This window comes from Gopherus evgoodei, chromosome 8, assembly GCF_007399415.2.
Source record: "Gopherus evgoodei ecotype Sinaloan lineage chromosome 8, rGopEvg1_v1.p, whole genome shotgun sequence".
NCBI classification, from domain to species: domain Eukaryota; kingdom Metazoa; phylum Chordata; order Testudines; family Testudinidae; genus Gopherus; species Gopherus evgoodei.
Genome location: NC_044329.1, coordinates 74,955,987 through 74,982,662, shown reverse-complemented (window position 1 = coordinate 74,982,662; position 26,676 = coordinate 74,955,987). Strand labels below are relative to the sequence as shown.

The 26,676-nt window shown below is 44.0% G+C and overlaps 1 protein-coding gene across 6 annotated transcripts in view; it reads left to right on the top strand.

Annotated features, from left to right (window-relative positions):
- The first annotated feature begins 1,917 nt into the window (after positions 1 to 1,917).
- LOC115656744 (putative ferric-chelate reductase 1) overlaps positions 1,918 to 26,676 on the top strand; it is a 52,372-nt gene continuing 27,613 nt past the window's right edge. For 4 of the 6 annotated variants that reach the window (XM_030573870.1, XM_030573873.1, XM_030573876.1 and 1 more), the window contains exons 1-5: positions 1,918 to 2,167; positions 15,790 to 15,988; positions 16,925 to 17,061; positions 18,816 to 18,907; positions 19,348 to 19,432. In XM_030573870.1, the coding sequence (XP_030429730.1) occupies positions 2,039 to 2,167; positions 15,790 to 15,988; positions 16,925 to 17,061; positions 18,816 to 18,907; positions 19,348 to 19,432 (642 nt within the window). In that variant the 5' untranslated portion in view covers positions 1,918 to 2,038. Of the gene's footprint in view, positions 2,168 to 9,721; positions 9,776 to 15,789; positions 15,989 to 16,924; positions 17,062 to 18,815; positions 18,908 to 19,347; positions 19,433 to 26,676 lie in introns of those variants that run through there. The other 2 variants (XM_030573871.1, XM_030573872.1) reach the window with 2 other exon arrangements.

Sequence of the window (26,676 nt, the reverse complement as noted above, 5' to 3'; positions counted from 1 at the left end):
CCTGCATGTCTTGATAAGGGAAATGTCATATTGTATAGTTTTGACTTACGTAGAGCCGGCCTCTATCTCATGTTTATTTGGACTCTTCCCCCTCGTGAATTCATAAAGGTGGTTTTTTTTCCAGTCCTTTCGAACTGTACTGAAGCAATTGCTGTAAGCAAACTGAGTTTGCCTTTCTAATTTACGAAGTGTCACTAATGGAGCAGACAGAAACTGGAATTCTTGTTCCTTGGGAAATTCTGATATTTCAGAAACAGTACTATATTGCAATGAAATCTCAAAAATTTGTTTTGGAAAAATGCCCCTTTTTGACCTTTCTGAAACATTTCTGAGTCTTTCCCTGTACTACCCCAGACTCCAAGCAGAAGTTCAGGGAAACCTTGCGTAGTTCCCATCAGGTTTTCACAAAATTGTCATGTTCCAGTGGAATGCTTACCCTTTTAAATATCTTCCATCAGCCAACTGTCTATCCAGCTCTTGTTAGTGTTAGTGCAGGCTATATCTTGACTAGCAACAGCACTCCTAAACCTTTTGCAGGTTTCTAGCAATCTGAAAATAGGTGCCTGAAAAAAAAATCTGGCATAGTTCTCACATAGCTACTGTCAGGGACTCTAACCCCCAGATGGCAAAGTTCATTGTCTGACCGCGAGAGAGACAGGCAACACCAGCAACGTCCGATCAAAAGCTCTTTATTGACAAGTGCACACATCAATAGAGAGCAGCTCATCTCCCAAGAGAACCAGCCCCCTCTTTATATCTTAGTATAAGCCTATATAGACAGTTCCGTTGCATCATAAATTTTTCACTAGAGCAACCCGCCCCCTTTTTTAACAACTAGAAACTAGACACCTTTCGTATACACGCATGCCTAAAGTTAGAAATGTAGGGGAGTTAAAAACAAACAACAGAACCAGGGAGTGAAAACAAGGAGGTTGGGAAACTAGGGCTCTTATCAGTTCTTTGAAGGAGCTTCCCTAACACAGCACATCTGGTACTATGCCAGGAATGCAGCTTCTCCCTTATCTCACTTTTTCCCAGTGCTTGTGAGATGCTGCTGCTTTTCAGTGTTTTTCACTTGGGAATTACCCAAAAACCTGTGTTAGCCTGACTTTGGTCAGGTTGGCATACCTGGTTTTGTCTGCAATATCTTTATTCAGGCCTAACACTACTAATCAACTATGCTATTTCAAAGTGTTTGCCTATTATCTTAATAGTACTTGGCTCAGATGGAGGAAACTGGGATCAGAGCAAAGATCATTTCTGTATATGCCAGCTCCTGCTAAGTTTGTAATAAGTATCAGAATAATGGCTAGGTTTAGTATTGAGCAATTTTATCCATGTAAATAATAACACGTTTTAACAAGTTCACCACCGAAATGACCTTTATAATCATTGGTTCCTCTCGTCTATCGTCGAGGTTGCGCACTGTATTGTGACGCAAGGTTAGCGTAAGGCGTTTTCCCTTTTGTTAATGTTGCACTGGTACAGGGCATCCCTTCCCTTCCCTTCTATACCCGGCCCCGTTGTCTGGCCGAAAGGGAGGGGTCTTCCCCTGCCCTCCGCAGACCCCAGCACGCCAATCGCGTGCTTGGGGCGGCACGCCGCGGGGGGGCGCTCTGCAGGTTGCTGGGAGGGCGGCCGGCGGCTCCGGTGGACCTCCCGTAGGCATCCCTGCGGAGGGTCCGGTGGTCCCGCGGCTCCGGTGGGGCATCCGCAGGCACGCCTACGGGAAGTCCACCGGAGCCGCGGGACCAGCGGACCCTCCGCCGGGACGCCTGCGGGAGATCCACCGGAGCCGCGAGAGGGGTGAGCGGCAGAGCGCCCCCCGCCGCGTGCCGCCGTGCTTGGGGCGGCGAAATGGCTAGAGCCGGCCCTGCCTGCGGGGTGACGCTGCGCCAGCAGCCCGGTGTTCCCGCCTCCCCTGGCCTGGGCGTGCTGGGCTGGAGCACCCTTCGCCACGAGCTGCCCTGGGCCGGCTGCTGGCGAAGTACCAGCGGCGCGCCTCAAGGCCGGGCGGGGCAGTGCCTCTCCGGCTGGAATGCGGCTCCTGCCGCACCTGTCGCTCGGGGAGCTCCCGCCGCCCTGGGCCCCTCGTCTGTGCTCCCTAGACGGGCGGTGCCAGTCTGCAGCCCGCTGCAGCCGAGGGGAGAGACGCAGCCGGGCAGGGGTAAGAGACGCGGTGCGCGGGGCCAGCCCCGGGCAGGAGAGGGGCTGGTAGCAACCCCGACGGTTAGTGCCGGTCCAGCACCATGGGGGGCGGCTAAGGACCTAGTGGGGGCTGTCTGTCTGTCCATCCCTCACAGTGGTGGTGTCTGAGGGCTGCTGAAGGGAACAGGGATCTGAATGGGTAGCGGTCCACACATCTGGATTCGCATCCGCAGCGGCCGGTTTGAACGCAAGCCCATGAACCGGTGTAGGTCTGAGTACCCGTTGTGTGTTTGGGCAGCAACAGCGGGTTACCTGCTTGTCAGCCAGAGACGCATTTCAGGTCTGTGAGGAAAGCAGGTGCAGCTTGTCTTGTTTAAACCTCTAGGATGGGGAGCTGAGTTTGTCTTGTGTTGTGCTGCCAGCTTCAGAGCTTGGGGGCTTTTCCTTTGAATGCTTGAGAGCTCTCTCCTGGGAGATCCTGAGTGGCTCTTGGAAGGTGAGGGTGCTCCTTACCTGTTGACTTTAGTGGGACTTGAGTGTGCCCACTAAGTCAGGATCAGGCCCGTGCACACTAAATTAAAATTTAAGTGTGTGGATGGGTTAGTTGAGTCTCCAGACGTTTGTATCAAAGTGCAGTTGTGTGCACCAGAGATAAAAGGAATAAACTTTTATCAATGTGGCAAAGTCCACATCTAATGGAGAGAAAAAAAAGATTACTTTTAAAACACTACTTGAGTGTAAGGTACAGGTGCTTCAGGCTAATTATAACTTTTATATTCACTTTAGTAACCAGGATGTCACACAAAGCAAGTTCAAGTACACAACAGAATAAGCAAGCAAACTCGCTGATAGCAAGTGGGAAAAATCACTGTGGGAGTAATATGGAGAGGGGAAAACTGGGCTCCTGAACAGCTTTGTTTGTTGTTGGATTGACCCTAAGAGCTGTTTTGATACTGTCTCTTCATGGGTCACTTGCAGTTTTGCAAATCCATGCATGACTCTGTTTCTTTTGAAAGGTGAAAGTGGAGAGGGCTTGTGGCAGGGACACCATTTCAGATTTGGGGGGAGGGAGACTTTTACTGTGATTCCAGCGGATATTTAGGCACTTGAAAACTCTAGGGTTTTTTTTGGCAGATAACTTAGCAATTAGCTGACAGGAGCACTGTATCTAATTCCTATATAAAAGAAAGAAAATTAAATAAATAATAGACCCACTTACCTCTAATACTACCATGTTCTGACATCTTGTGGCAAGTCACCTAAGGGACACTGGTTAGGTTTAAAATTTTAATGTATATTCTTACATTGTTACTAACTTTGTGGAGAGAGACTCCCCCATCAGGACTACTGGGTTCTATCTCGGTTCTGGAAGGGGAATGGGATCTAGTGGGTTACAGAGTGTGTGTGTGTAGGGGGAAAAAGGGTCAGATACATCTAGGTTCTAGATAAGAACATCACAATGGCCATACTGGGTAAGATCAATGGCACATCTAGCCCAGTATCCTGTCTTCCAACAGTGACAATACTTTCAGAGGGAATGAACAGAAACAGGTAATCATCAAGTGATTCATCCCCTGTTGTCCATTTCCAGCTTCTGGCAAAAAGAGGCTAGGAATACACAGAACATGGTGTTACATCCCCTTGCCCATCCTGACTAATAGCCTTTGATGGACCTATTCTCCATGAACTATCTCGTTCTTATTGGAACCCTGTTATAGTTTTCACCTGCACAACATCCCCTGGCAAAGAGTTCCACAGGTTGACTGTGAAGAAAATTTTTTGTTTGTTTTAAATCTGCAGCCTATTAATTTCATTGGGTTATGTGAAGAAGTAAACATTTCCCTATTCAATTTTTCCACGCCATTCATGATTTTATAGACCTCTATCATATCCCCCTCCTTAGTCACCTCTTTTCCAAGCTGAAAAGTCCCAGTCTTTTTAATCTTTCCTCATGTAGAAGGTGTTCCATAACCCTAATCATTTGTGTTGCTCTTCTCTGTACCTTTTCCAAATCCAATATATCTTTTTTGAGATGAGGTTACCAAATCTGCATGCTGTGTTTGATATGTTGGTGTACCATGGATTTATATAGAGGCAATATATATTTTCTGTCTTATTATCTATCCCTTTTCTAGTGATTCCCAATATTCTGTTAGCTTTTTTGATTGCCACTGCACATTGAGCAGATGTTTTCAGAGAACTATCCACAATGACTCCAAGATCTCTTTCTTGATTGTAACAGCTAATTTAGACCGTGTCATTTTGTATATATAGTTGGGATTATAGTTTCCAATGTGCATTACTTTGAATTTCTCAACATTGAATTTCATCTCCCATTGCGTTGCCCAGTCACCCTGTTTTGTGAGATCCCTTTGTAACTCTTTGCAGTCAGTTTTGGATTAAACTATTTTGAATAATTTTGTATCAACTGCAAATTTTGTCAGTTCGCTGTTTACCCCTTTTTCCAGATCATTTATGAATAGGGTGACCAGATGTCCCATTTTTAAAGGGACTGAACTTTATTTAAGCCGTCCTGCAGGTGTCCTGACTTTCTTAAAAACAGGCAAATTGTACCATATTTTCTGTCTCCCCTCATCAGTACTGGAGCATCCTGCTGCTGGCTGGATCCCTGCTCACCAGCCCACTAGCAATGGGAGGGGATCCAGTGGATGCTGATGGGATGTGCAAGGCTAGTGGTGGGGCGAAGATGCACCGCATATGGTTGGCGACTCCCCCATGCTGGTCTGTCAGCGCAGCCCCTGCAGGTGCCAGCTGTTGGCCAGCAGGGCCCCACCTATTCTCCCTCCCCCTCCGGTGGGGCACATTCCACCCCCAGTGCTGTGCGGAGAACCGGCCCCTGGTTGGAGTGCTCAGCTCACCAACAGCCTAGCTGGCATGCTCCTTCCTTCCCCCACTGCCTCTGGCTGGGCTTACACTCCAGGAAAGCCCAAGACCCTGCGTCCTGGGGTGCTGGCCAGGAGGAGGCGAGCCCTGCATGTACCAAAGCCTCACAAAGTGCTGGCATGGGAAAGCCTCTCTGCCCCTCAGGTAAGATCTGGAGTGACTGATGGGGAGGGTCGATTTCCAGCCTGTTCATGCCCCAAACTTGCAAGCTCCACAGCAGGCCCTGGGGCAGGGGCTTAGCACCCTCTTCACCCGCCCCCTCCACCAACCCTGGGTCCTGCCCCCCAGGGAGCGTGGGGCTGCTCCATCCCCTAGGCACCCTCACCTCCTGAGCCATCTCTGGCCTGGTTCACTGAAGCCCCTGCAGGCAGGTTCCCTGAGCCCTGGTGCACAATGCATCCTTAGGGCATAACCCTTTCTTGCCCGTGCTATAGCTGGGGGACAGGAGATGACCAGCAGCAGCCTGGAGGTGTTAGCTGTCATTCCACACTGTCTGGGCGGGGTAGGAGGGAGGAGATGAGCTCTGCAAAGATACAGGCCAGATCATAGGGTGACCAGATCACACAGGTGAAATATCAGGAAGTAGGGGGGAGCAAAAACAACAAAAAAATGAGTTCCATGCTTCACCCGCCCCCTCCACCAACCCTGGGTCCATGCCCCCCAGCTTGCCTCTGCTCCGTCTCCACCTCCCCGCTCCCTCCAGCAAAAAAAAAAACTAACCAAAAAACAGCCACTGGTGCAAAACACACTGCCCCCACCAACTTGCCTCCACTCCATCTCCATCTCCACCTCCCCCCTCCCTCCAGCACTTGCACCACCATACAGCTGATCAGCACAAGCCTGGGAGGGAGCGGGGAGGAGGAATGCCGCGTGCTTGGGAAAGAGGCAGGGTCAGGGTGGGGATTTGGGAAGGGATCCAATGGGGCAGTGAGGGGATGGGGCTGGTGGCAGGGCCGGGGTAGGGATTTGGGAAGGGATCCAATGGGGGGAAAAGGGGGCGGAATCAGGGCAAGGATGGGGCATAACCCTGTGCGCCAGCCTGGAGCGGAGGCAAAATATCAGGACAATTCGCATCCCAACCTAAGATAGGTCAGGACGTGGGACAAATAAGCAAATATCAGGACAGTCTCAATAAAATCAGGACATCTGGTCACCCTACCAGGTCATCTCTTTCCCCTCCTCCTCCCCTGCAGCTGGAAGCAGCTCGTGTTCCTTCCCTCCCACACAGTGCCAAAAGGCTGCTGCTGGCCACATTCTGGTTTGAACCCTGACAGAAATCTGGGGAGGGGGCATGTGATCTTGCATTCCCCCCCCCACACATGTTGCCTTGGGAACACAGGAGAGGTAGGTCCATCTCAGAGGCCCAGCCAGGCGTGGAGAGGGGAGGGTCAGTCACTCACACAGGCACCCCATGTGAGAGAGAGAGAGGGATAAAGTGCGTGTGTGTGCGTGTGCTCGCTGCCCCCAGGGCCGCTGCAACCACTAGGCGAACTAGGCAGTCGCCTAGGGTGCCAAGTGGTTGGGGGCGCCAAAAAGCGGCAAGCCCCAGCCATGGAGGAGCCGGCGCAGCGCGGGGGGGGCAGCGCCCTGCAAAAGTGGTGAAGCCACTAGTGGGGAGCAGCTGTGCCCCCTTCCCGTCCTGGCCAGGCTGCGGCCCACCTTCCTCTCCCTCCAGTTCCTGCAGGCTGCAGCAGATGCCTTCGGGCGGCAGCCCCCGTGTGCCCCCCCGGCTCTTCCCTCGCCGTGCTTGGGCTCTGCAGCTCCCGGGCATGTGAGCTGTCACTGCCGCCGGGGCGCGGGGCCCTGAGCCTGCTCCAGGAGGGGCAGCGGCTCACACTCCCAGGAGCCACAGAGCCCGATCACTGCGAGGGGCAAGCTGGGGGTTGCACGGGGGCCGCTGCCCTCACGCACCCGCTGCAGAAGCCCGGGGGGGGGGGGAGGCGCCGGGCCGTAGCTCAGGCAGGTGCACTCTCCTGTTCCCCCCTCACCATGCTTGGGTTCTGTGGCTCCTGGGCATGTGAGGCGCTGCCGCTACCCCTCCCGGAGGGCTCCGGCGATCTGCAGGGGACAGAGGCGGCGGGCGGTATCTGAGCGCACCCCTGCCTCTTCCCCGGGCTCCAACTTTCCCGGCTCCTGGCGCTCTCTAGCCCATGCGCTCCCAGCCGGGCGCTTCCCCTGCGCAGTAGCAGCCAGAGCGGGGGCGAGGGGGAAGTTGCTTCGGGCTCCGCAGTTCAGGGAGCCGGGAAAGTTGGACTGTTGGTTTTTCACACTTCTCACATAAGGAAGTGATTAGTAAAATAAAAAACACATATTATGCATAAGCGGAGTCAATGTCAAGTAGAGACGGTAGTTTCAGTAAATATTAGTTTAAACTTAAAGACAAACTTTACAATATGAAAACATATGGGAGGGGCCTAGTTTATAAAGAACATTTTCAAGACACTTTTCAGCAGTTGCTGGAAAGTTGTCAGGTCATTTTTAAGTAGAGATGTCAAAGGTCTGCAAATCTGTTATTGAACTTATTGCTATGAACACTTGAAAAGGACCAGGATGATGGGGTTTAGCTACAGGGACACATGATTTTATACAATCCCTTGTGCTGTCACATTATTTAAAACAGACAAAGTGGAGGAGGTGATATCTTTTATTGGGCCAACTTCTGTTAATGAGAGGGACAAGTTTTCGAGCTACACAGAGTTCTTCAGGTCTGAAAAGTTACTAACAGTGTCACAGCTAAACACTAGATCTAACAGATAGTTTAGCACAAGTAGTTAGCGCATATTCAAGGGGACCATTCAAGTAGCCCATTAACTTCCTTGTAATCCCAGGACAAAAGGGGAGATTAATGCGTTTCAGGTTATTGTAATTAGCCATAAATCCTGTATCTTTATGAAGATCATGATTTTTAATGTCGAGCAACGTTTTGGATTCAAGCTCCAAGGCTCATCTTTTGAGAAGTGTTTTGTGGCATTCCTTTGAGAATGAGGACTGATAGGTCAGATGTCAAGTGATTTTGTAAGGGCCCAACTCATGAATTCTGAATGTTTGAGGTTAGCAATACTGAATATTACATCATGTCACCAAAGAAATTTAAGTCAAGGTCTCTCAAACTTTTTCACAGGCTGCATCTTAATACAGTTATTGTTTCATGGGCCAAATCCTCCCTGTCTGACAACCACATTGTATCCAAATATGGTAACCCTATTTACGCTAGCTCTGTGTTGCGAGCACAAGTGTACTGCATCACTACGGTACAAAGTGGCAATGACATCATTTTTCTCATTGCTTGCAGCCATTACCCGTTCTGACAGGCTGTTTATAATGCTAAGTTTACTAGTTTTCAGAGGTTGTTGGCTGAGGCTAACTATTTTTGTTTACTTGTTTCAGAACTAAGACTCTGGCAATTGCTGCTGCATCATTTTGCTAAGACTTTGTGTCAATTGTGTGTGTATGTTATGTATTTGAGTGTATATGTTTATCATGTGCGAATATGCGTGTGTAGGTTGTTGAAATTTGACATAATGATATTGTCAGTTGTTTTATGATGGAGTATCCACCATACTAATTTTATAAATTTTATTAATAATAATAATTGGATATTCTAAAAGTAGAATAAAATGTAGTAGATTTTGATATGAAAGAATGAAGGAAGTATCCATGACTAAAAAGGATGTATTTCGGATTACAATCAACAGTGCTTAATTTTAAGGGAAAGTCATCCTGATATCTTACTCGATGTTTACATCAAATGGTTGATGAAATTCAAATAGTGACTCATAGTTAGTAATTGACATGTATTCTCTATTCTTTACTTTTAATAGTGAACAAGAAAAAGAACTGATAGGAATTAAATTTCATTTTTTTTTTGTTTTCAGTTGATGCAACCTCATGGAAGATAGATATGTAGACTAAATAATTAAATTAATAAATGTTCAAGCAGAATGTGTATTAATTCTAATGAACAATGCCACATTATGCAGTATTCATTTTTGAAAGTTTATAATAAGCGATGCTCTGGGGAGAGGGCTGTGGAAGGGGAGCGCAAGGTGGAAGTTTCGTCTAGGGCACCAGCCCTGGTCACCCCTCCTTGTGTGAACCCTAAAACCTTAAAGATAAAAAGATAAGGTAAATAAAAAGAATCCAACTACTCAGTGTGACACTCTGTACTTTAGGGGAATACCTTTCACCTCCATGTTCATTCTTATAATATGATTGTGTGGTATCCAATGCAAAGTTTGTCATGTCGGGTGTCTTCGGAAGGCTCATGATGCACTGTTATAGTAATGCTATAGGTTGTAATTTATGTAAATTATGAGGCTGAAAATGTGTCCTCATGGCTTAAAACAAGCCCAGGTGAAACTCTGCAGGAGCAGAGAGGCAGTTCACACCTCATCAGGGAATGTATGGGACAAACCCAGCCCAGCCTCACAGGAACAAAGGACATTGACCTAGACAGCAACAAAAGATCTGTTGGACTCTTGCGTGAGTCATTCCCCTTCCGTTGGTCAGTTTGGGACTACAATGAGGTAATGCTCACCTGACTCTGAAGGGGTGGGGGCAAAACCAAGAGGGAAGACAGAACATGATAAAAGGGAGAGACATTTGCCATGCTCTCTCTCTCTTCCATCTACAGATATCACCACCAAGTGACTGAAGCACTGATCAGAGAGGAGACCCTGACTGAAGGGCAACCAGCCAGCCTGTGGTGAGGTGCATCTAAGTTGTAAGGGCACTGAAAGTGTTAAGAATGTGTTTTGCCTTTATTTCATTTAACCGCGTGACTGGTTGTGCTTTGACCTATAATCACTTAAAATTTATCTTTTGTAGTTAATAAATTTGTTTGTTTTATACTTGCAGCAGTGCATTTGGTTTGAAGTGTCTCAGAGACTCCCCTTGAGATAACAAGCCTGGAACATATCAATTTCTTTGGTAAATTGACGAACTCATATAAGCTTGCATCCAGTGGGCATAACTGGACTCTGCAAGACAGAGGTTCCTAGGATGTCTGGTACTGAAGATATTGGCTAATGCCATTCGGTTGCTCCAAGCAGCAGCTGTCCAAAAGTGCTCACTCATGTAGCTGGGAGCAGCTTATGTGCTAGAAGCTCTGCATGAACATCCCAGGAGTGGGGGCTCTCACAGCAGAGCAGGGTAAGGCAGATCACCGGTCCAGATAACACCAGGGGAACATCACACTGTGTATTTCTTTTTAACAGAGGCTAAGTCAACTTGATATTAATTTGAACATTTGTACTGCATAGTTCTGATTGATTGCTGTTGAACTTGCTTGAATATGAGTAATTTTACCTGGTGTGCGGTATTCAAGATAGAGAAATATGGTCATCATATTTATGAATATATTGAACAGCACTGGTGCCAGTATAGACTCTTAGGGAACACCACTATTTACCTCTCTCCATTCTCAACATTTATTCTTACCCTTTGTTTCCTACCTTTTCACTGGAGTGCCTGGCAATGCTTTCAGGATCATATAATGATCCTTAATTTAATTTAATGGCAAGCTTTTTTTTTTATCTTAATCACTCTGCCTCTGTTTATAAACAAAAAGACTGAGGAGTACTTGTGGCACCTTAGAAACTGTGGCAGGGTAGGGGTAAAAACCCCCTTTAAAGCCCTACCAAAATGCTGGCTGCAGTCTGTGCTCTGGCCAGGAGGCCAGGTGTAGAGATGCAGGTACTCAGCAGGAAACCCAGCTGCAAGCCCTAATGAGGGCTGGCTCAGAGAAACATACTGAGCTAAATGGTGACAGCTGGGCTGGAGTAGGAGCGGGCTAGGCTGGGAGGAGACAGGAGGGCAGTATCTCTGTCTCCTTACCAACAAGGAAGCCTCAAGGGCTAGAATATCCTGGGGAGGGTCTGTGGGGCATTAACTGTTGGGTGATCCAACAAAAGAAAGAGTGAACACTCTTTATTATACCAGCCGAAACACAGGGTGCAGGCCCAAAAGTGGGAGGGCCTGCATGGGACCCTGTGACAGAGACTAACAAATTTATTTGAGCATAAGCTTAAACCCACTTCATCTGATAAAGTGGGTTTTAGCCCACAAAAGCTTATGCTCAAATAAATTTGTTAGTGGGCTGTAGCCCATGAAAGCTTATACTCAGATAAATTTGTTAGTCTCTAAGGTGTCACAAGTACTCCTGTTCTTTTTGCTGATACAGACTAACACAGCTACTAATGTGAAACCTGTTCATAAACAAACTCCTTGTCCCAAAGGCAGAAGCTGGGAGCAGCACAGAGCTCATCACTTATCACACTCAAGCTGTGTTGTAGTTAAGAGCTCTGGCTGGGGCTAGGGTGTATGCTGTGAGCAGACTTCAGGTACAAAACTCTGAAAGGGGCTACAGGCTCCTTTTCCCCCTAAAGGGGGCCTCTGGCTTGTTGGTTGGAAAAAGAAGTGAAATGAGATGAATGAAACTCAAGAGGGGGAAAGAAGAGAAGAAAATCCGACAAATAGAGAGATACTGAATGGGGCAAACATTTTCTGAAGACATTGATGGTAGGGAAAGAAACAATTTTTAAAAATAGATAGACTAGAAAGCAGAAATATAGACACTGATGTAGGAAAAGCTACCAAAGAAATACAAACAAGGGAAAGGAAAAGTGCAGGGGAAAAGGAAACAGACCAAAAGCACAAGGAAATATATGGGGTTGGCAGAATTCAATTTTTGATATTATCAGTCAAAATTATAAATAATGTTTATTTTTGAGCAATTTTTAATTTTTATTTTAAAATTTTCACAATTGTGCAAAATTATGGGGATCACACAATAGTTAACAGTAGACATTGAGATTCAAAAAGAGAAAGCTTTATAACTAATAAAGTAACTTGTCAACATTCCATATCAAGATATACAAAGTAAATATCCTTAAATCAAACTTTAGTAAGTTCTCAAGCAGCATTACTTTATCTATATGTACATTTTGATTATTACTGATGGAAATATTTTTTCATCACTGTGTGTATGTATGGTGAAATTGATGTTTCCTGATATTTACCAATAAAATTCTAATCCTTCCAAGTCTAGACATATAGCAAGTTAAATATTTATATTATTGCTAAGAATACACATACTACAAAAATGTTTTATGAAAACACAGATCGTAATCAGTTTGAAGTATATTTAGGCATGCACACCTATAAGGCTTAATTATTGGCTTATGTTCAGCTTGTTGGCATTTCTCTCTCTGTCTTTAATTGCAATAACTTCTGAACACTGCATCTGATCAACCGCAAAATTTCAGGGAATGTTCTATGCATCAGTGTGTACAATTCTGTTGACTTTGAAGAAGACTGGAAAACTGAATGAGGCAAAATGCGGAGGGCGGGCATATGAAGCTTCTGCCATCTGTTTAGCACAGCCACAGCTTCAGGCACCCCTGAAATTGTCTACAGATAAACAACTGCTTGAATGCACCTATTAACACCTTCCAGCATAACAATATCTCTGTTCATCATCCAATAGAGTTTAGCATGTTGACACCTTGAATGACTTATCTCCCAGACAAATACTCATGGTAAGAGGAAATGGGGACCTTCATACACAGAAGAGGTAACGGGGACCACACAGAGCCCCTGGCATGGGGGGAGAAGGTGGGATGGAACATAAAATTCCTTCTTTTGGATTTGGGAGAGGGCACCAAAGGAATTGTGGGTGTGCACACTGAGCCACTAGCATACAGGCAAAAATGGGGGACCCTGGTAGGGGCTGCGGGAAGAATGGGAGATGAAACAGAGTATCTGACATAGGGGAGCTGCAGGGAGTCCCTGAAATAGAGGGGGATGGGAGAGTTGTGGATTCAGCTTGTGGGGTGTGCAAGGAACCCCTGGTTTGTGCAGTAAGCTCAGCCTGCAGAAGTGACACGTTGAGATCCTCTAGTTGATTGTGTTGTTTCAGTAATTATTCTGAGACATAGCAATGTAAATATAGGTCATGGCATGAAGGTCATTGTTGAAGTTGACTCTTTGTCCCCTCCACCCTGTAATTGACCTGAGTTTGTCATGACTGCTTTAGTCTCAAGGAGTGAAGCCTTGTCTAAGTTGTGTATGATGTGTGCACGATGAGCTGTATTTGTGTCCTGTCTAGCAACTGTTTAGGATTGTAGTGGAGTATATTACAAATGTGTATCTTACAAACTTTGTGGCAAGATTAGCTAGGCTGAACTGAGAAATCATGAAATCAAAAAGGAACTTGTAGAGTATTGTCATTAAGAATGTTTTAACCCAGAAAAGTTCACATTTTCTAATGAAAAGCCATTCTAAAGAGCATGTAAGTTGACATTCTAGTCTGGAGAAGCTTTACTGAGAAATTGGCACCTGAGAGAGAGTTATAATTTGCAGGTTGAATCTAGAATGGAGGTGAAATTGACAGGACTCTGGTATTTGGGAACCTGGGAGGAATGTCAGAATACTTTCTTCTAATCTTTTTGTGAAGAGGAAGTATAAGGAAATCTAGAGCTAGTGAAATACATTTGAGAATGGAGATATTAGGCTGTCAGGAGAGATATAGTGGGAAGAAAAGCAAGGGAGACAAAATTTGACAAACTGTTCTTATACAAGTGCCATCATAAGGTAAATAGCCCATTTAAATTGTAATGGACAGTATCCTAGAGAAATGGAGCCTTACAGAAAGAATATTTAATAAATCATTTATATTTTTAAATTAAGTACAAATACTATTTTACATTCTCTAATAATTTCAGACACTGGGACAATACTTGGATTGGGAATTTCAGGACTGCGGTAACAATATGCAGATCTGTGAAGGGAAGGTTGAAGAGTAATCCTATATTACTCTTCAGCAACTGGTCATGCTATCTGTTGTTTTAGTGTACAACAACATGCTCGACAGGCATATTGCACCTTTGTTTTAAAATTTCTGCTTCCTTGAACCATGAATAAAATACTGCAGCCAATGTTTGTTTTGCAGAGAACACATGCACATACAATTTAAACTACTTAGCACTGTGAGAAGATTTTATTTTTTAATTCAATTTTCTCTTTTCTCTTCCCAAAATCGAAAAGGGAAGGAAACAGTCTTTTTTAAAAAAAATGAGGAGTCCTTGTGGCACCTTAGAGACTAACAAATTTATTTGGGCATAAGCTTTCATGGGCTAAAACCCACTTCATCGGATGTATGAAGTAAAAAATAAAGGAGCAGTTATAAATACATGAAAGGGTGGGGATGCTTTACCAAGTGTTAGGTCAGTCTAATGAGATAAATCAATTAACAGCAGGATACCAGGAGAGGAAAAATAGCTTTTGAAGTGGTAAGAGAATGGCTCATTACAGACAGTTGACAAGAAGGTGCGAGTAACAGTTAAGGTGACCAGACTCCCAATATTTAGGTGTTTTGTTCCACGTCCCAACCGATCTTTGGTCGGGACACAATTTGTCCCGATATTTCGCTCTGCTGGCAGCACTCGACCTATTTTTTTTTTCCTCCATCGACAGACACCACCCCCCCAATGTCCCGAGATTTTCTCCCTCTCATCTGGTCATCCTAGTAACAGTAGAGAAAACTTAGTATTGGGGAAATTAAGTTTAGGTTTTGTAATGACCAACCACTCCCAGTCTTTATTCCAGTTCTGCAGCTTCACGTTGGAGTCTGTTTTTGAAGTTTTTTTTGTTGAAGAATTACCACTTTGAGATCTGTTATTGAGTGTCCTGAGAGTTTGAAGTGTTCTCCTACTGGTTTTTTAATGTTATGATTCCTGATGTCAGATTTGTGTCCATTTATTCTTTTGTGTAGAGACTGTCTGGTTTGGCCAAAGTACATGGGAGAGGAGCATTGCTGGCACATGATGGCATATGTCACATTGGTAGATGTGCAGGTGAACGAGCCCCAGATGGTGTGAAATTAATGGCACCCCCATCCTTCCATGTATTTATACCTGCTCCTGTATTTTTTTACATCATACATCTGATGAAGTGGGTTCTAGCCCATGAAAGCTTTATGCCCAAATAAATTTGTTAGTCTCTAAGGTGCCACAAGGACTCCTCGTTGTTTTGCTGATACAGATGAACACGGTTACCATTGAAACCAGTCTTTTTAAACACACTGTGATCTGCATTGGAATTAAGCTGCTAACAAAACATCCAGTAATGTATCTGCTCCCCCGGTGGGGCTGATTTAACTACAAGTGTCCTTTTTCCTTTAAAACCGCTTCACTTAGGACTGCTTACAGAATATTGGTTGGTTGTTTTTTTCTGTAAAATGTTTGACCAAACTGATGGACCAATTATAGTATTCAGTGGTTGTTTGAGAATGTGGCTATAGACTGAAGCGTGTTACCAAGCCTACTTTGGAAATGAAATATCTAGTTGGTGTAAAGGTCTTGCTTCAATAAGTTTATATTTGTATTATTATTGTAATTGTATTCCTTTCTAGAATAATAATTTTTAATTGTTTAAAAATATTGTCCTGTATAAATCACATCTTGTGAGATGGAAGTATTTCCAGGTTTGTCCTATTTAAGTATGTCCTATTTAAGTCTGAAGCCACCTAGGAGTGAACAATTGATAAAATGTTAAGTTGGGTTTTTTGCTTAATATGAAACTCTTAATGACTTCCATTAAAAGCAAGTGAACCAGACCCTCCCTACATGTCATGCACATGCAAAATTCCTATGGATTGCAATGCGACTATTGGTGTGCAAATAGATTTTCAGCAAGTATCTGTGGGGTTTTTTTTAATTGTTTACTTCTTCCCTACAGATGGAAGACTGGGTTTACTGTCTCTCTTTTTTTTGTGTGGTGTTTTCTGCAAGAGTCCTTGGTTTTCCAGATGGAAAAATCAATGCAGCTTGTGATTCCATGTTACCTAGTCATGGTAACTTTGTTTCACAAACTACAGCAGCACCTTACAGGATCTCCATATCCAGCTCTTCATTTGACCCAGGAAACAAGATCACGGGTAAATTAGAACTTTGAATAATTTGGAGTGTTTGAATAGAATTTAAATGAATGTAAATTTTTTTAAAGAATTATCAAAGAGGCTCGTTATTTCAGCTCACTGACTGTGGCCATTTCAGTGATATTACATTGTGCTGTGCAGAACCAGAATACCACTGTAGTTTTTACAGTGTCTCATGCTCTCCCCCAGTAGTCTAGCCTTCAGAATTCCAGCAGCATAAAACAAGACTGAGTCCTGTTCACAAGGGAACAACCTCCTGCAAGCTTCTAGTTAATCTCTGTTTGATTTAGCCATGTGTCCTATTTTATTGCTTTTGGTTTTAGATAGGTTTAAAATGTGCCTTTCATGGTCTTTAGGTATAAAAGCACATAGCTCTCTCTTGGCCCTTTATATATAGTTATTTTTTATTTGTGGATCACAAAATTACAAACATTCTGTTTGCACGAAATCTGGTGTTGTATGTAGCTAATAATACAGAATTAAGGAGTCCAATCCTCAGTCTTCAATTCTTATTTCCATCATTATCAAGGTTCATATGTTCAGAATACAATACACATTTTCACAAACAATACACAATTCAGCTAGAATCAAACCATCTGCCTGTCTGGTAAGAGGTGTGGAAGCAAGCCATAACTATTTCTTAGAAAGGTGATATGAAGCTGAACGATGCTATAAGTGGTTATTACTTTCACTTTCTTATGTTGTATGCATTGTTGTTGTAGCCATGTCAGCCCCAGGATATTAGAAAGACGAGGTTGGTGAGGTAATATCTTTGGATCAATTTCTGTTGGTGAGAGAGACACGCTTTTGAGTTTACACAGAGCTCTTCTTCCGGTCATCATCATTATTAGACAATGACATGAAAGAGAGTGAGTGACAAGTAGCTAATATTTAAATTGACTGTTTTAAGTAACTTCCATATCTTTTTTTCCTCAGTGACTCTACAAGGAATTGACAGTTCCACTTTTAAAGGATTTTTACTGCAGGCCCGAGCAGTTAGTGGAGATGGTATTGTTGGTACTTTTCAAATCATAGATCCAAACACACAAGGTCTTTTGTGTAACCAAGTTGAGGTATGTGATCACATTTTAAACTAGTTTGTTGAATTCATAAGTTATTTGCCTTGCATTGTGTAAAAGACATGATAAATATTTTCTTTTTGCATTAGAGGTGACACTAAATGTGATCTGGAGGCAGCTTCATGTTTTCTAAAGAGTGTTTAATTATGCTAAAATCACTTTAAAAATAAAAGATATATGCTAGTTTTTCTGTGAGGTAAACTAATGTCTGTGAAAGTAATAACAAAAAGGGCTGGTTGGCAAAGGTAACAGTTTTTGTGGGAAATACTTTTTAAGCGTTTTCAAAATATTTCAAAATTTTAGAACAGAAATCAGTTTTTGAAAAGCAGAAAAGTTTCTGGGTTTGAGTGCCCCCCACTCCTCTTTCTTGATTCCCCCTCCCCCTTTCTTGTTTCCCCTATAAGAGGAAAAAGGGGGACAGGGGAGAAAACAAACTAACAAAAAAACTGATGGAGGGAGGGTTGAAAATGAAACCAAAGTAAAAAATTATTAGATTTTAAACAAAACTATTTTTTTTTATTTAATCAAAAAATTCTTTTGGTATTTGCCTTTGAAAAGCCTTTTGTCATTATTGAAAAAACTTGACCCATGGAGTTTTTCAGGAATAATTACTCCATGTATAGACAAGGCCTGAGAACTGCATCTTGGGGATCCAGATTTGTGCCTCAGTGATTTCTGCTTCAAATGTGCCTAGTTTGTTCTAACAGCCAACTTTGCAAATCATCTGGGCCTAGAGAACCAAGTGGAGTATTATTTTTGACATGTTTCAGAGTGAATGTAAACAATTGCCTATTAAAATCATGCATGTTATTTCCTATTTCTTTGAAAAAGCACAATTACTAGGTAGGTAGCTAGTCTTGTTTTCTAGGACTATGGCGGCCATTCAGATTTAAAGCGCTTCTTTGAACTTAGCTACCAGGTAAAGGCAATTGAAAGAGTTTAAGGATTATCTTCAAGGAGAAGGCAGTTTGGGTTAGATGTTTTTGCTGTCAAGGGAGGAGATACAGGTCTGTCGCATCTTAGGTGCATTTAACATGCGTGATTTCAGCTTTACACGGTTGGCAAAAACAAAAAAAAGAGAAAAATAACAATTTTAATACTGTACCTGTAGTGCGGGCGATTCCACCTGCCATTCAACTCAATGTAATTTTGACTATACGCGGTTTTCGCTTTACGCGCTAACCGCAGAATGGAACCCCCACGTAAGATGAGACTCGCCTGTAAATGTTTGGGACCCACTGTAGGATTCTTGCCCCTCTAGCCACTGGACAGGGGACTTTGTATTTTTATTTCCAGCGCAATAGCTGCTGGTCACTCAGAAATATAATGATGTCAGAGGAAACTGCCTGCCCTTTCATTTCCAGGGTAGGCATAGGCCACAGTGTCATCCCCACCAGAATGCTCAGACACGCTGCTGGTGATGACCGGGAAGATAGGGTGACCAGATGACCTGATTTTATAGGGACAGTCCCAATTTGGGGGTATTTTTCTTATATAGGCTCCTATTTCCTCCCCTCCGCCCCCCACTGACTTGCTGTCTGGTCACCCTATGGGAAGAATGCTGTATTGTTCAAAGGGAATAGTTGGCTCAGAATGAAAGGTTGAGTGGAAGCTCTAAAAGTCAGCCAGCTTGAACCAGTTAATATCCTGGATCACTGCTTCAATGAGAGGAGGGCCTCATGATATTTCAGGGGAAAAAGTGCATTACTTTCTTTCATTTGAGCATTTGCCTGGGTTTTTAATTGCAGAATTCTTCAATGAGTCACACAAATCGCAACAGCAAGCAAAATGTAACCACAATTTGGGTAGCACCATCAGGCACAGGAAATGTACAATTCAGGTACATTTTTGATTCCTAATATACTAACATTTCATAAAGAAATTAATTTGCAGAAGGAGTAAAATCTGTTACATTTTGCAAAGGACTTACCCTTAGCAATATTGTACTGACAGTGATTTGAGATTTGCCCATCATTTTTAGTACCTCCTGGCCTTTATGTTTCATTTCTAATACTTTTAAGATGAGGTTTCATTTTTAGTTTTGTCTTATCATAAGTAGTTACTGAACAATGTTTTCCCAAACAATGGACACCCTTAAAATTAAATCCCACTTCCATCTCTGAAGGTAAATGCCTCTATCTGTTTGAAAAAGTCAGTATGGATTACTGCCAGCAAGATGTCTATCATATATCTAGAAACATTACTGGTGCCTTATCAGAACATTTCCCCAAATAATGCTTCAAAACGATGTTTGTGATATTCATTTTGTTTTGTTTCCAGAGCAACTGTTGTTCAGAATGTGAGTGTTTTCTGGGCTGATGTCAGAAGTCAAATTCTTGTGTCTTCCAGCTCCTCTGTTGACTCAGTAAGTTGTTTCATTTTGACATGATTGTGAATATATTGTTTCACAAATACACATAACAGTGAATCATATGAATGAATTTGGGACAATTTTTCCAGGAAACTTTTGGTGAGAGGTTTTATTAGAGTTAAACTCCTTCCATGATTATTGTGTTTTCTAATCAAATACTGTAAACTAAATATAAACTTAGATGTTTAATTTGCTTTTAGTCCATTTTAAATACCTTTATGATAGTGATGGTAGTTTTACTTGATTGTAAATATAACTATTATAGCAGTTGCCTCTTGGGCAGAATCTGCAATTGTCAGTCTTAATTTAAGAGAGGCCGAGAAGGGGAATAGCAAAGATGTTGTAGGCCAGGATTGAGGCGATTTGATAGAGCCACATGGGGAAAGATTGTATAGCCTCTGTCTGAACCAGACCTATCTCAAACCAATTAAATTAGCTCTTCATGTACAGAAACCCTCCTGTCTACACTCATGGCATTCCCTCAGATTTCTGTCGCTGTCACAGTCCACCTGCCTAAGAGTGGCACTGATGGTGTTTCCAGGGAAAGTAACTTGGAGGGTCTGTTCTTTAAACTGCTGCCTTAATACTCAGCGCTGATGTGCGGAACCTCCAGTCTATTTCTACCAATGCCATCCATTCAATACGAACTAGATTAGTGGGCCCTGCTAAAGGCTCTTCTGTCTCTGCTCTATATCTAATCCTCAGAAGGCAATCAAACATACAGGACCTAGTGTGACCATATAGTCACACCATCTGAATTGTAAAGCTTCAAGTTATCTGTCTCCATTGCCTTTTTTTTTAGTGCAGCATGTCCTGGGTAATTCTGAAGGTAGGGGGTTGCATCTCACCATTGATATGTGGACCGGTGTTCAGGCAACTGATTACGTTAGCAGAAGCAGCAGCAGCACAGGCAACAGGTATGCCCTCAGTCAGCAGCATACCTCACTGTAAGGGGGTGATTTTGAACAGCCGCACATTTGCAGGGACATGGAGAACCTGTGTGTTCTCTCAGAGGAGTGGCTAAGGCCCCTGGCTGTCTCTGCTGAAGGTGTGGAAGCAAACAGTAAATTAAATATCACAAAGGCAAAGCATAATTGTGGTTTCCAGCTTGTTCCTTGCCTTGCTCTCTGCCTCAGTCTGGTTTGTAAGGGAATTTCTGAAAGGGGATGCCCAGTCCAGGCATTGCTGTCAACAACCAGGAAGATCTGCAGCCACATCCACCAATTCTGGGAAGTGTGACACAACCTTACACAGCCACAGGCTCACTCTTTCTGCCAGGCCACCAGATGAAGCAGGAGATGGTGACCAGATGGAACTCCATCTTTTACATGCTGGAATGTCTGTATGGGCCGAGAGAAAAGCCGTGCTAAAAGTGGGGAGTCATCACAATCTGGGAGCAGCAGTTTTGGTAAGACAGTGCTTCAAGTGGCCTGGCTCAATTTGTGTTTACCTATTTATTTTTGGCTGAGGGACTGACCCCTGGTGACCTCCCCCAACTTTTAAGCACTGAGAAGCTGTGCAAGTGTTGTACATCCATGGGACCACACAAGCATAGACAGACACCAGCCTGCACTTGTCACCCTTCCGCTGACTGCTGTAGAAGCTAATCAACATCCAGTGGCATTTTCGTGAGGCTATAAAGCTGGTCAGAGAGAATGAGGTGGGAATCAGTCAAGAAATTCCATTGCTGTGCCTGCTGGAGAGAGAATTGACACATGGAGACCCTCTTCCATCAACAGAGCAAAAGCACTAGGGAGTCGTGCTGTCTGCTCTTCTGGGTAATTGCCATCTCCAAGCCATCAAGGAGAAGAAGCACTATTTGATGGCAACGTGTCTCAACCCCTGATTGAAAGCACCATGGCTTCCTTCATCTCAGATAACAGGGATGCTGTGGCAACCATAACCTACTTTAAAAATCACCTGGGAAGCATGGTGGCTAAAGTCATTGCTTGTGGATCTCCAAAGCATAGGCCACAGTGTCATCCCCACCAGAATGCTCAGACACGCTTCAGTGCTGGCAGTTGAAGAGGGATGTGCGACCAGCATTGCATCAGCTGTCTGTTGCTCACCTCTCCTATCCACCAATATGCTGGCATTTGGAGCACCTCTTTAGTGCACCGGGCAGTATAGTCTCTGACAAGTACACGACTCTCCACAGGCAATGAGGAGAGACTATCATTCATCTAAGTGAATAGAAATTGACTTCCCCAGAAGCACGTCCAAGTGAATAGAAACTGGCTTCCCCAGAAGCACATCCTGATGGGAAGACCCTGGGGCCACAACAGGAGAGGAGGAGAACACTGCTGAGAACCCAATCCAAACCCTTCCTTTGTGAAACGCTTCAAGTGGAGGGACTTACCTCAGTGTCCATATTGGGACTCACAAATGAGCACATGATAACAACACAGTCAGACACCAGTCTTGGTACCATCATGTGCAGTGTCGTTTATTTTGCACACTGCACCCTGACAGAGAAAGAGAGAGGGAACAGCCTGCCAGCTGTATGTGTATAGGAATGAGAGACAGTTTATATCAAGAGTCTTGGGGGAAGTGTGCTTGTAGAGCACCTGCTGTCAGTGGTGCTGGAGCAGTTTTTGGAGTAGGGATGCTGAGCTGCACCCCTCTTACACCTGTCTGCACCCCTCACCGCCCCCTAGAGCTGGGGCCAGGAGCGGAGACGTGGATAGGGATAAGGTGGCGAGGCTGGAGCCACAGCTGGTGGCGGTGTGTGGAGCCCCGGGCATGGGGCTGGTGGTTGGGACCCTGGAGCCAGCAGCAGAGCCCCCGGGTGTAGGACCAGCATCTGAGCGGGACCCCGGGGCATGCGGCCAAGCAGGATCCAAGGCCAGCTGTGGAGCCCCCGCACAGCAGCGGGGCCAGCGACTGGAACCCTGGGTGGCGGGGTGCACAGCCAGTGTCGGGTTTAGGGCCAGTAGCCGGGACACTGGGCGCAAAACCTAGGGGTGCTGCAGCACTCCTACTTCTCGCACTTATGTCTGCTGTACCTCTCTGATCGTATCTTCCTTTGTTATATAGTTTATGGGCAATTTTAAAAAGACCTTTTTGGGGGGTTGGTGTGGTGGGTGAGCAAACGCTCCTTTTCCTCCACTTTACAGTATTTAAAAAACAAAGTGAATGTGAAAACCACACATGGGTGGGGTCCCGCTAGATTAGATTTGTTAATTAGTCGGTGAGTGCATGTCATAGAACAAGTCAGCACATTTTTTGTTTTAATTTCTCTCACATCTGATCTGGCTGTGGTTTCAGGGTAGAAACCCCAGAGTAGGTGGGTGGAGTGTACTGGGAGGATTTGGGATCATCTGTACGATCCCATGATCAATAGTGGAATTTATGGTTGAAATTTCCCATTTGTTGTTTTAGAAATTAGTTTCCTAAACAAAACAAAAGTGTGTTTAAAATGGCAGGTTGGCTCTAGAACAGTTTCATTAAGTTGCTTTGGGGAGCATAATGAAGGAATGATGGGCAGGGATTGGGAACACCTGCACCCACGTGCCAAAGCAGGAGGAAAAGACTCTAAGAAAAGTGTAGCAGTTGTTGGTGTGAGTAATATCACACACACAATGCAAGTGAATACTGTATGCAGTCAGGAGTCAGCAGCAGCATCACACAGTGTTAGGGAGCAGAAAGGAGGCCCCTGCAGGACGCTAAATGAGTCATATGGCATCAGTGTTGTTTATACATGGAAGCCACATAGAGCTGTAATGTGTGTCTAAGAGCCATCTTCATACTCTAGTAATGGAGGGCAATTATGTTGGAGATGGTGTTCTAGGCCCAGTGTTGCCAACTCTCATGATTTTTTCATAAGTCTCATGATAATTATTTTCTTTAAAGCCCCAGCTCTGATGATTTCAGCCTTCATTCTTAAAGAAAAAGTAAGCTTCTAGCTCTTTTGGCTGGGGAGAAATGTGATCCCAGTGCACCCTAAAGACTCAAAAAGGAGAAGGAAAATGAAAAGAACTCAAAATCTGTCATTTTTATGTAATCATGTAATTTTAAAGCCAATCTCATGATTTTTGATGAGCCTGACTCATGATTTTTGAACATTTGGGATTGGCAATACTGTAGGCCCTAAAGAACAACAGACAAATAGAACTAACCTGAATATTCACATTACCATTTAACAACTTTTTATGTTTATGCTTTTTAAAATAAGAAATAAAAATTAAGGAAGGGAGGCAAGGAACCATCTCTCCTGGAACCATTAGCCTTCCTCCTTTAAAGAAGGACTAGAACCATCCCCTCTTCCAGGGCAGGAGGTAGATGGGTTCCAGAAGATGAAGCCTGGCTTAGCAGCTGGTCTGTAGACTCTGCCTTCTATTTCAGGAACCCCTTCCATCCTGCAGGTATTGGGCATGGAGGTGCTCTTGAGCCTCCTTTGCTCTTTGGCAGGCTGTGACAGCCTGCTTCTGACCCATGTCTGCCCCTTGCCAAGACTGAAATCTATAGCATAAACTAAAAGGTGTATCAAAACCACTTCTAATGTGTTAAAACAAATAATTTTTAGACAAGAATTTATGGGTTACGGATAGAATGTAGGAACCTGTGAAGGAGCAATCATCTCCCATCAGACATGTCCCCAAGTAGCAGTTAGGGGAACATCCTGTAGATGCAGGACAGCTGCAAATATCCACTAAGCAGTTGCAGAGCAACTGGCAGCATCTCTGAACAGGGTGTGGTGGGGTGGCTGGTGCCATGGTTACCTTTATAAAGTGCCACAGAGGCCCCATGACGAAGACATCAAGGCAAATGAAGACTGCCTGAAAACAAGTATTGCTGGGGCAAGTGGAGTTCAGTAGGCAGCTCATCTAGGAGCAGGGAAACTCCAGTTTCAAACCAAGGGTGTCAGGCTTGAACAGCCAACCTGGAAAGCTTGTCTAATAGATATGGTCACATCAACCCTGAATGAGGAAGTGGTAAGGAAGAAGAGGATAAAAAGGAGGAAAATGTTCCAAACAGCTGCAGAGTTGCAGGCAATCCAAAAGCCAGCATCGCCCCAGAGTTACAACAACAAAATATCTGAGATACACAGTTACTCCCTGTTCTAAGCATAGGAAGATATAGTTGTGTGACGGATTCAGCACAGAGACTCCCTTGGGACTGTCACCTGTCGTGCTGAAGTTACCTCCGAGCCTGTTTCCCCTGCCAGCTTGGGACTTCGGAAACTTGCCTTGTTGAGCCAGACATGCTAGCCTGCTGCAACACAGATCCAGGTCTGGTCCATGCACCCCAAACTGAAGACTTTAACTAAAAACTGCTCAGCAGGTGACCTATCTCTAGCACCCAGGCACTCAGTTTCCAATGTGATCCAACCCCAAATAAATCTGTTTTACTCTGTATAAAGCTTATACAAGGTAAACTCATAAATTGTCCACCCTCTATAACACTGATAGAGAGATATGCGCAGCTGTTTGCTCCCCCAGATATTAATCACTTGCTCTGGGTTAATTAATAAACAAGTTATTTTATTAAGTATAAAAAGTAGAATTTAAATGGTTCAAGTAATAACAGACAGAACAAAGTAAGTCACAAGCAAAATAAAGCAAAAACAGGCAAGTCTAAGACAAATACATTAAGAAACTGGTTACAGGTAAATCCCACCCTCAGACATGGTCCAATAAGCTTCTTTCACAGACTAGACCCCTTTCTTTTCTGGGCCCAGTCCTTTCCCCCATACAGGCCTTGTTAGTTACAGCTCAGGTGGTCACTAGGGGGTTTCTCATGACTGGCGGCCCCCCTTGTTCTGCTCTAACCCCTTTTATAGCTTTGGCCCTGTTAAGGTTGCTTCCCCACTTTGAACTTTAGGGTACAGATATGGGGACCTGCATGGACACTTCTAAGCTTAATTACAAGCTTAGATCTAGTAACACTGCCACCATCCATAATTTCAGTATCTGGAGCCCAAAACTTTCCCCTCCCTGGGTTGCCTTGAAGGACTTTACCAATTCCCTGGTGAACACTGATCCAAACCCCTTGGATCTTAAAACAAGGAGAAATTAACCATCCCCCCTTTTTCCCCCCCACCAATCCCTGGTGAGTCCAGATCCAATCCCTTTGGATCAAAAAAAAAAGAACAAGGAAAAAATTAGTCAGGTATTAAGAAAAAAAGGCTTTTAATTAAAGAAAAGAAAAGTGAAAGAAAACCCTCTGGGAGAGATTAGCATACCAGCTACTCTCACAGACAACAGATTCAAAACACAGAGGATGTTCCCTGGCACAAATTTAGTTACACAAAGAAAAAATACCCAACACCCAATTTTTTGATAATTCCCTTACTGATACCAAGACAAGTTACAAAGAAAATAAACATAAACCTATTTATCCCTTTCTAAAACTTACTACTCTGATAAGAGGGTGGTTCCTTGATCTTTTTCACTCCGGCTGAAACTGAAACTCTAAACAAAGGGAAAACTTCCCTCCTTCCTTTTGAAACATCTTGTTCCCCCATTGGTTCCTCTGGTCAGGTGTTAGCTAGGCAAGGTGAACTTTTTAATCCTTTACAGGTAAAAGAGGCATTAACCCTTAACAGGGGTTTATGACAGGCCCAAGGCAGGAACCCTTTGTTTCTCTGGATCCCTGCCCCTCCTTTTAAATGGAAAAGGACCAGGTTTAAGATGGTTTCTGGTATCCTGTGACCTGGTCTCATATCCTGTGAGATCTCATTCTTCCAGGGCTGGCCCTCACATACCCAGGGAGGTTTGCAAGTAAACAGAGCCATTTATAACCAGTTGTCCTAGTCAATGGGAGCTATCAAGCTTCCAAATTATCATTAATGGCCCACACTTTACATAATTACAATAGAACTTCAGAGTTATACTTCATATTTCTAGCTTCAGATACAAGAATGATACATAATTACCAATAGGATGAACACACTCGGTAGATTATAAGCTTTGTAATGATACCTTACAAGATACCTTTTGCATAAAGCATATTCCAGTTACATTATATTCACACTCATAAGTATATTTCCATAAAACATATGGAGTTTGTCCAGTAAATATGGTCACGCCAACCCTGAATAAGGAAGTGGCAAGGAAGAAGAAGAGGATAAAAAAGAGGAAAATGTTCTAACCAGCTGCAGACTTGCTGGCAATTCAGAAGCCAGCATCTCCCCAGAGTTACAATAACAAATTATTTGACATACACAGTTACTCCCTATTCTAAGCATAGGGAGATATGTTAGTATTTAATGTTCTTTAAGGTGGCAACAGTTCTAC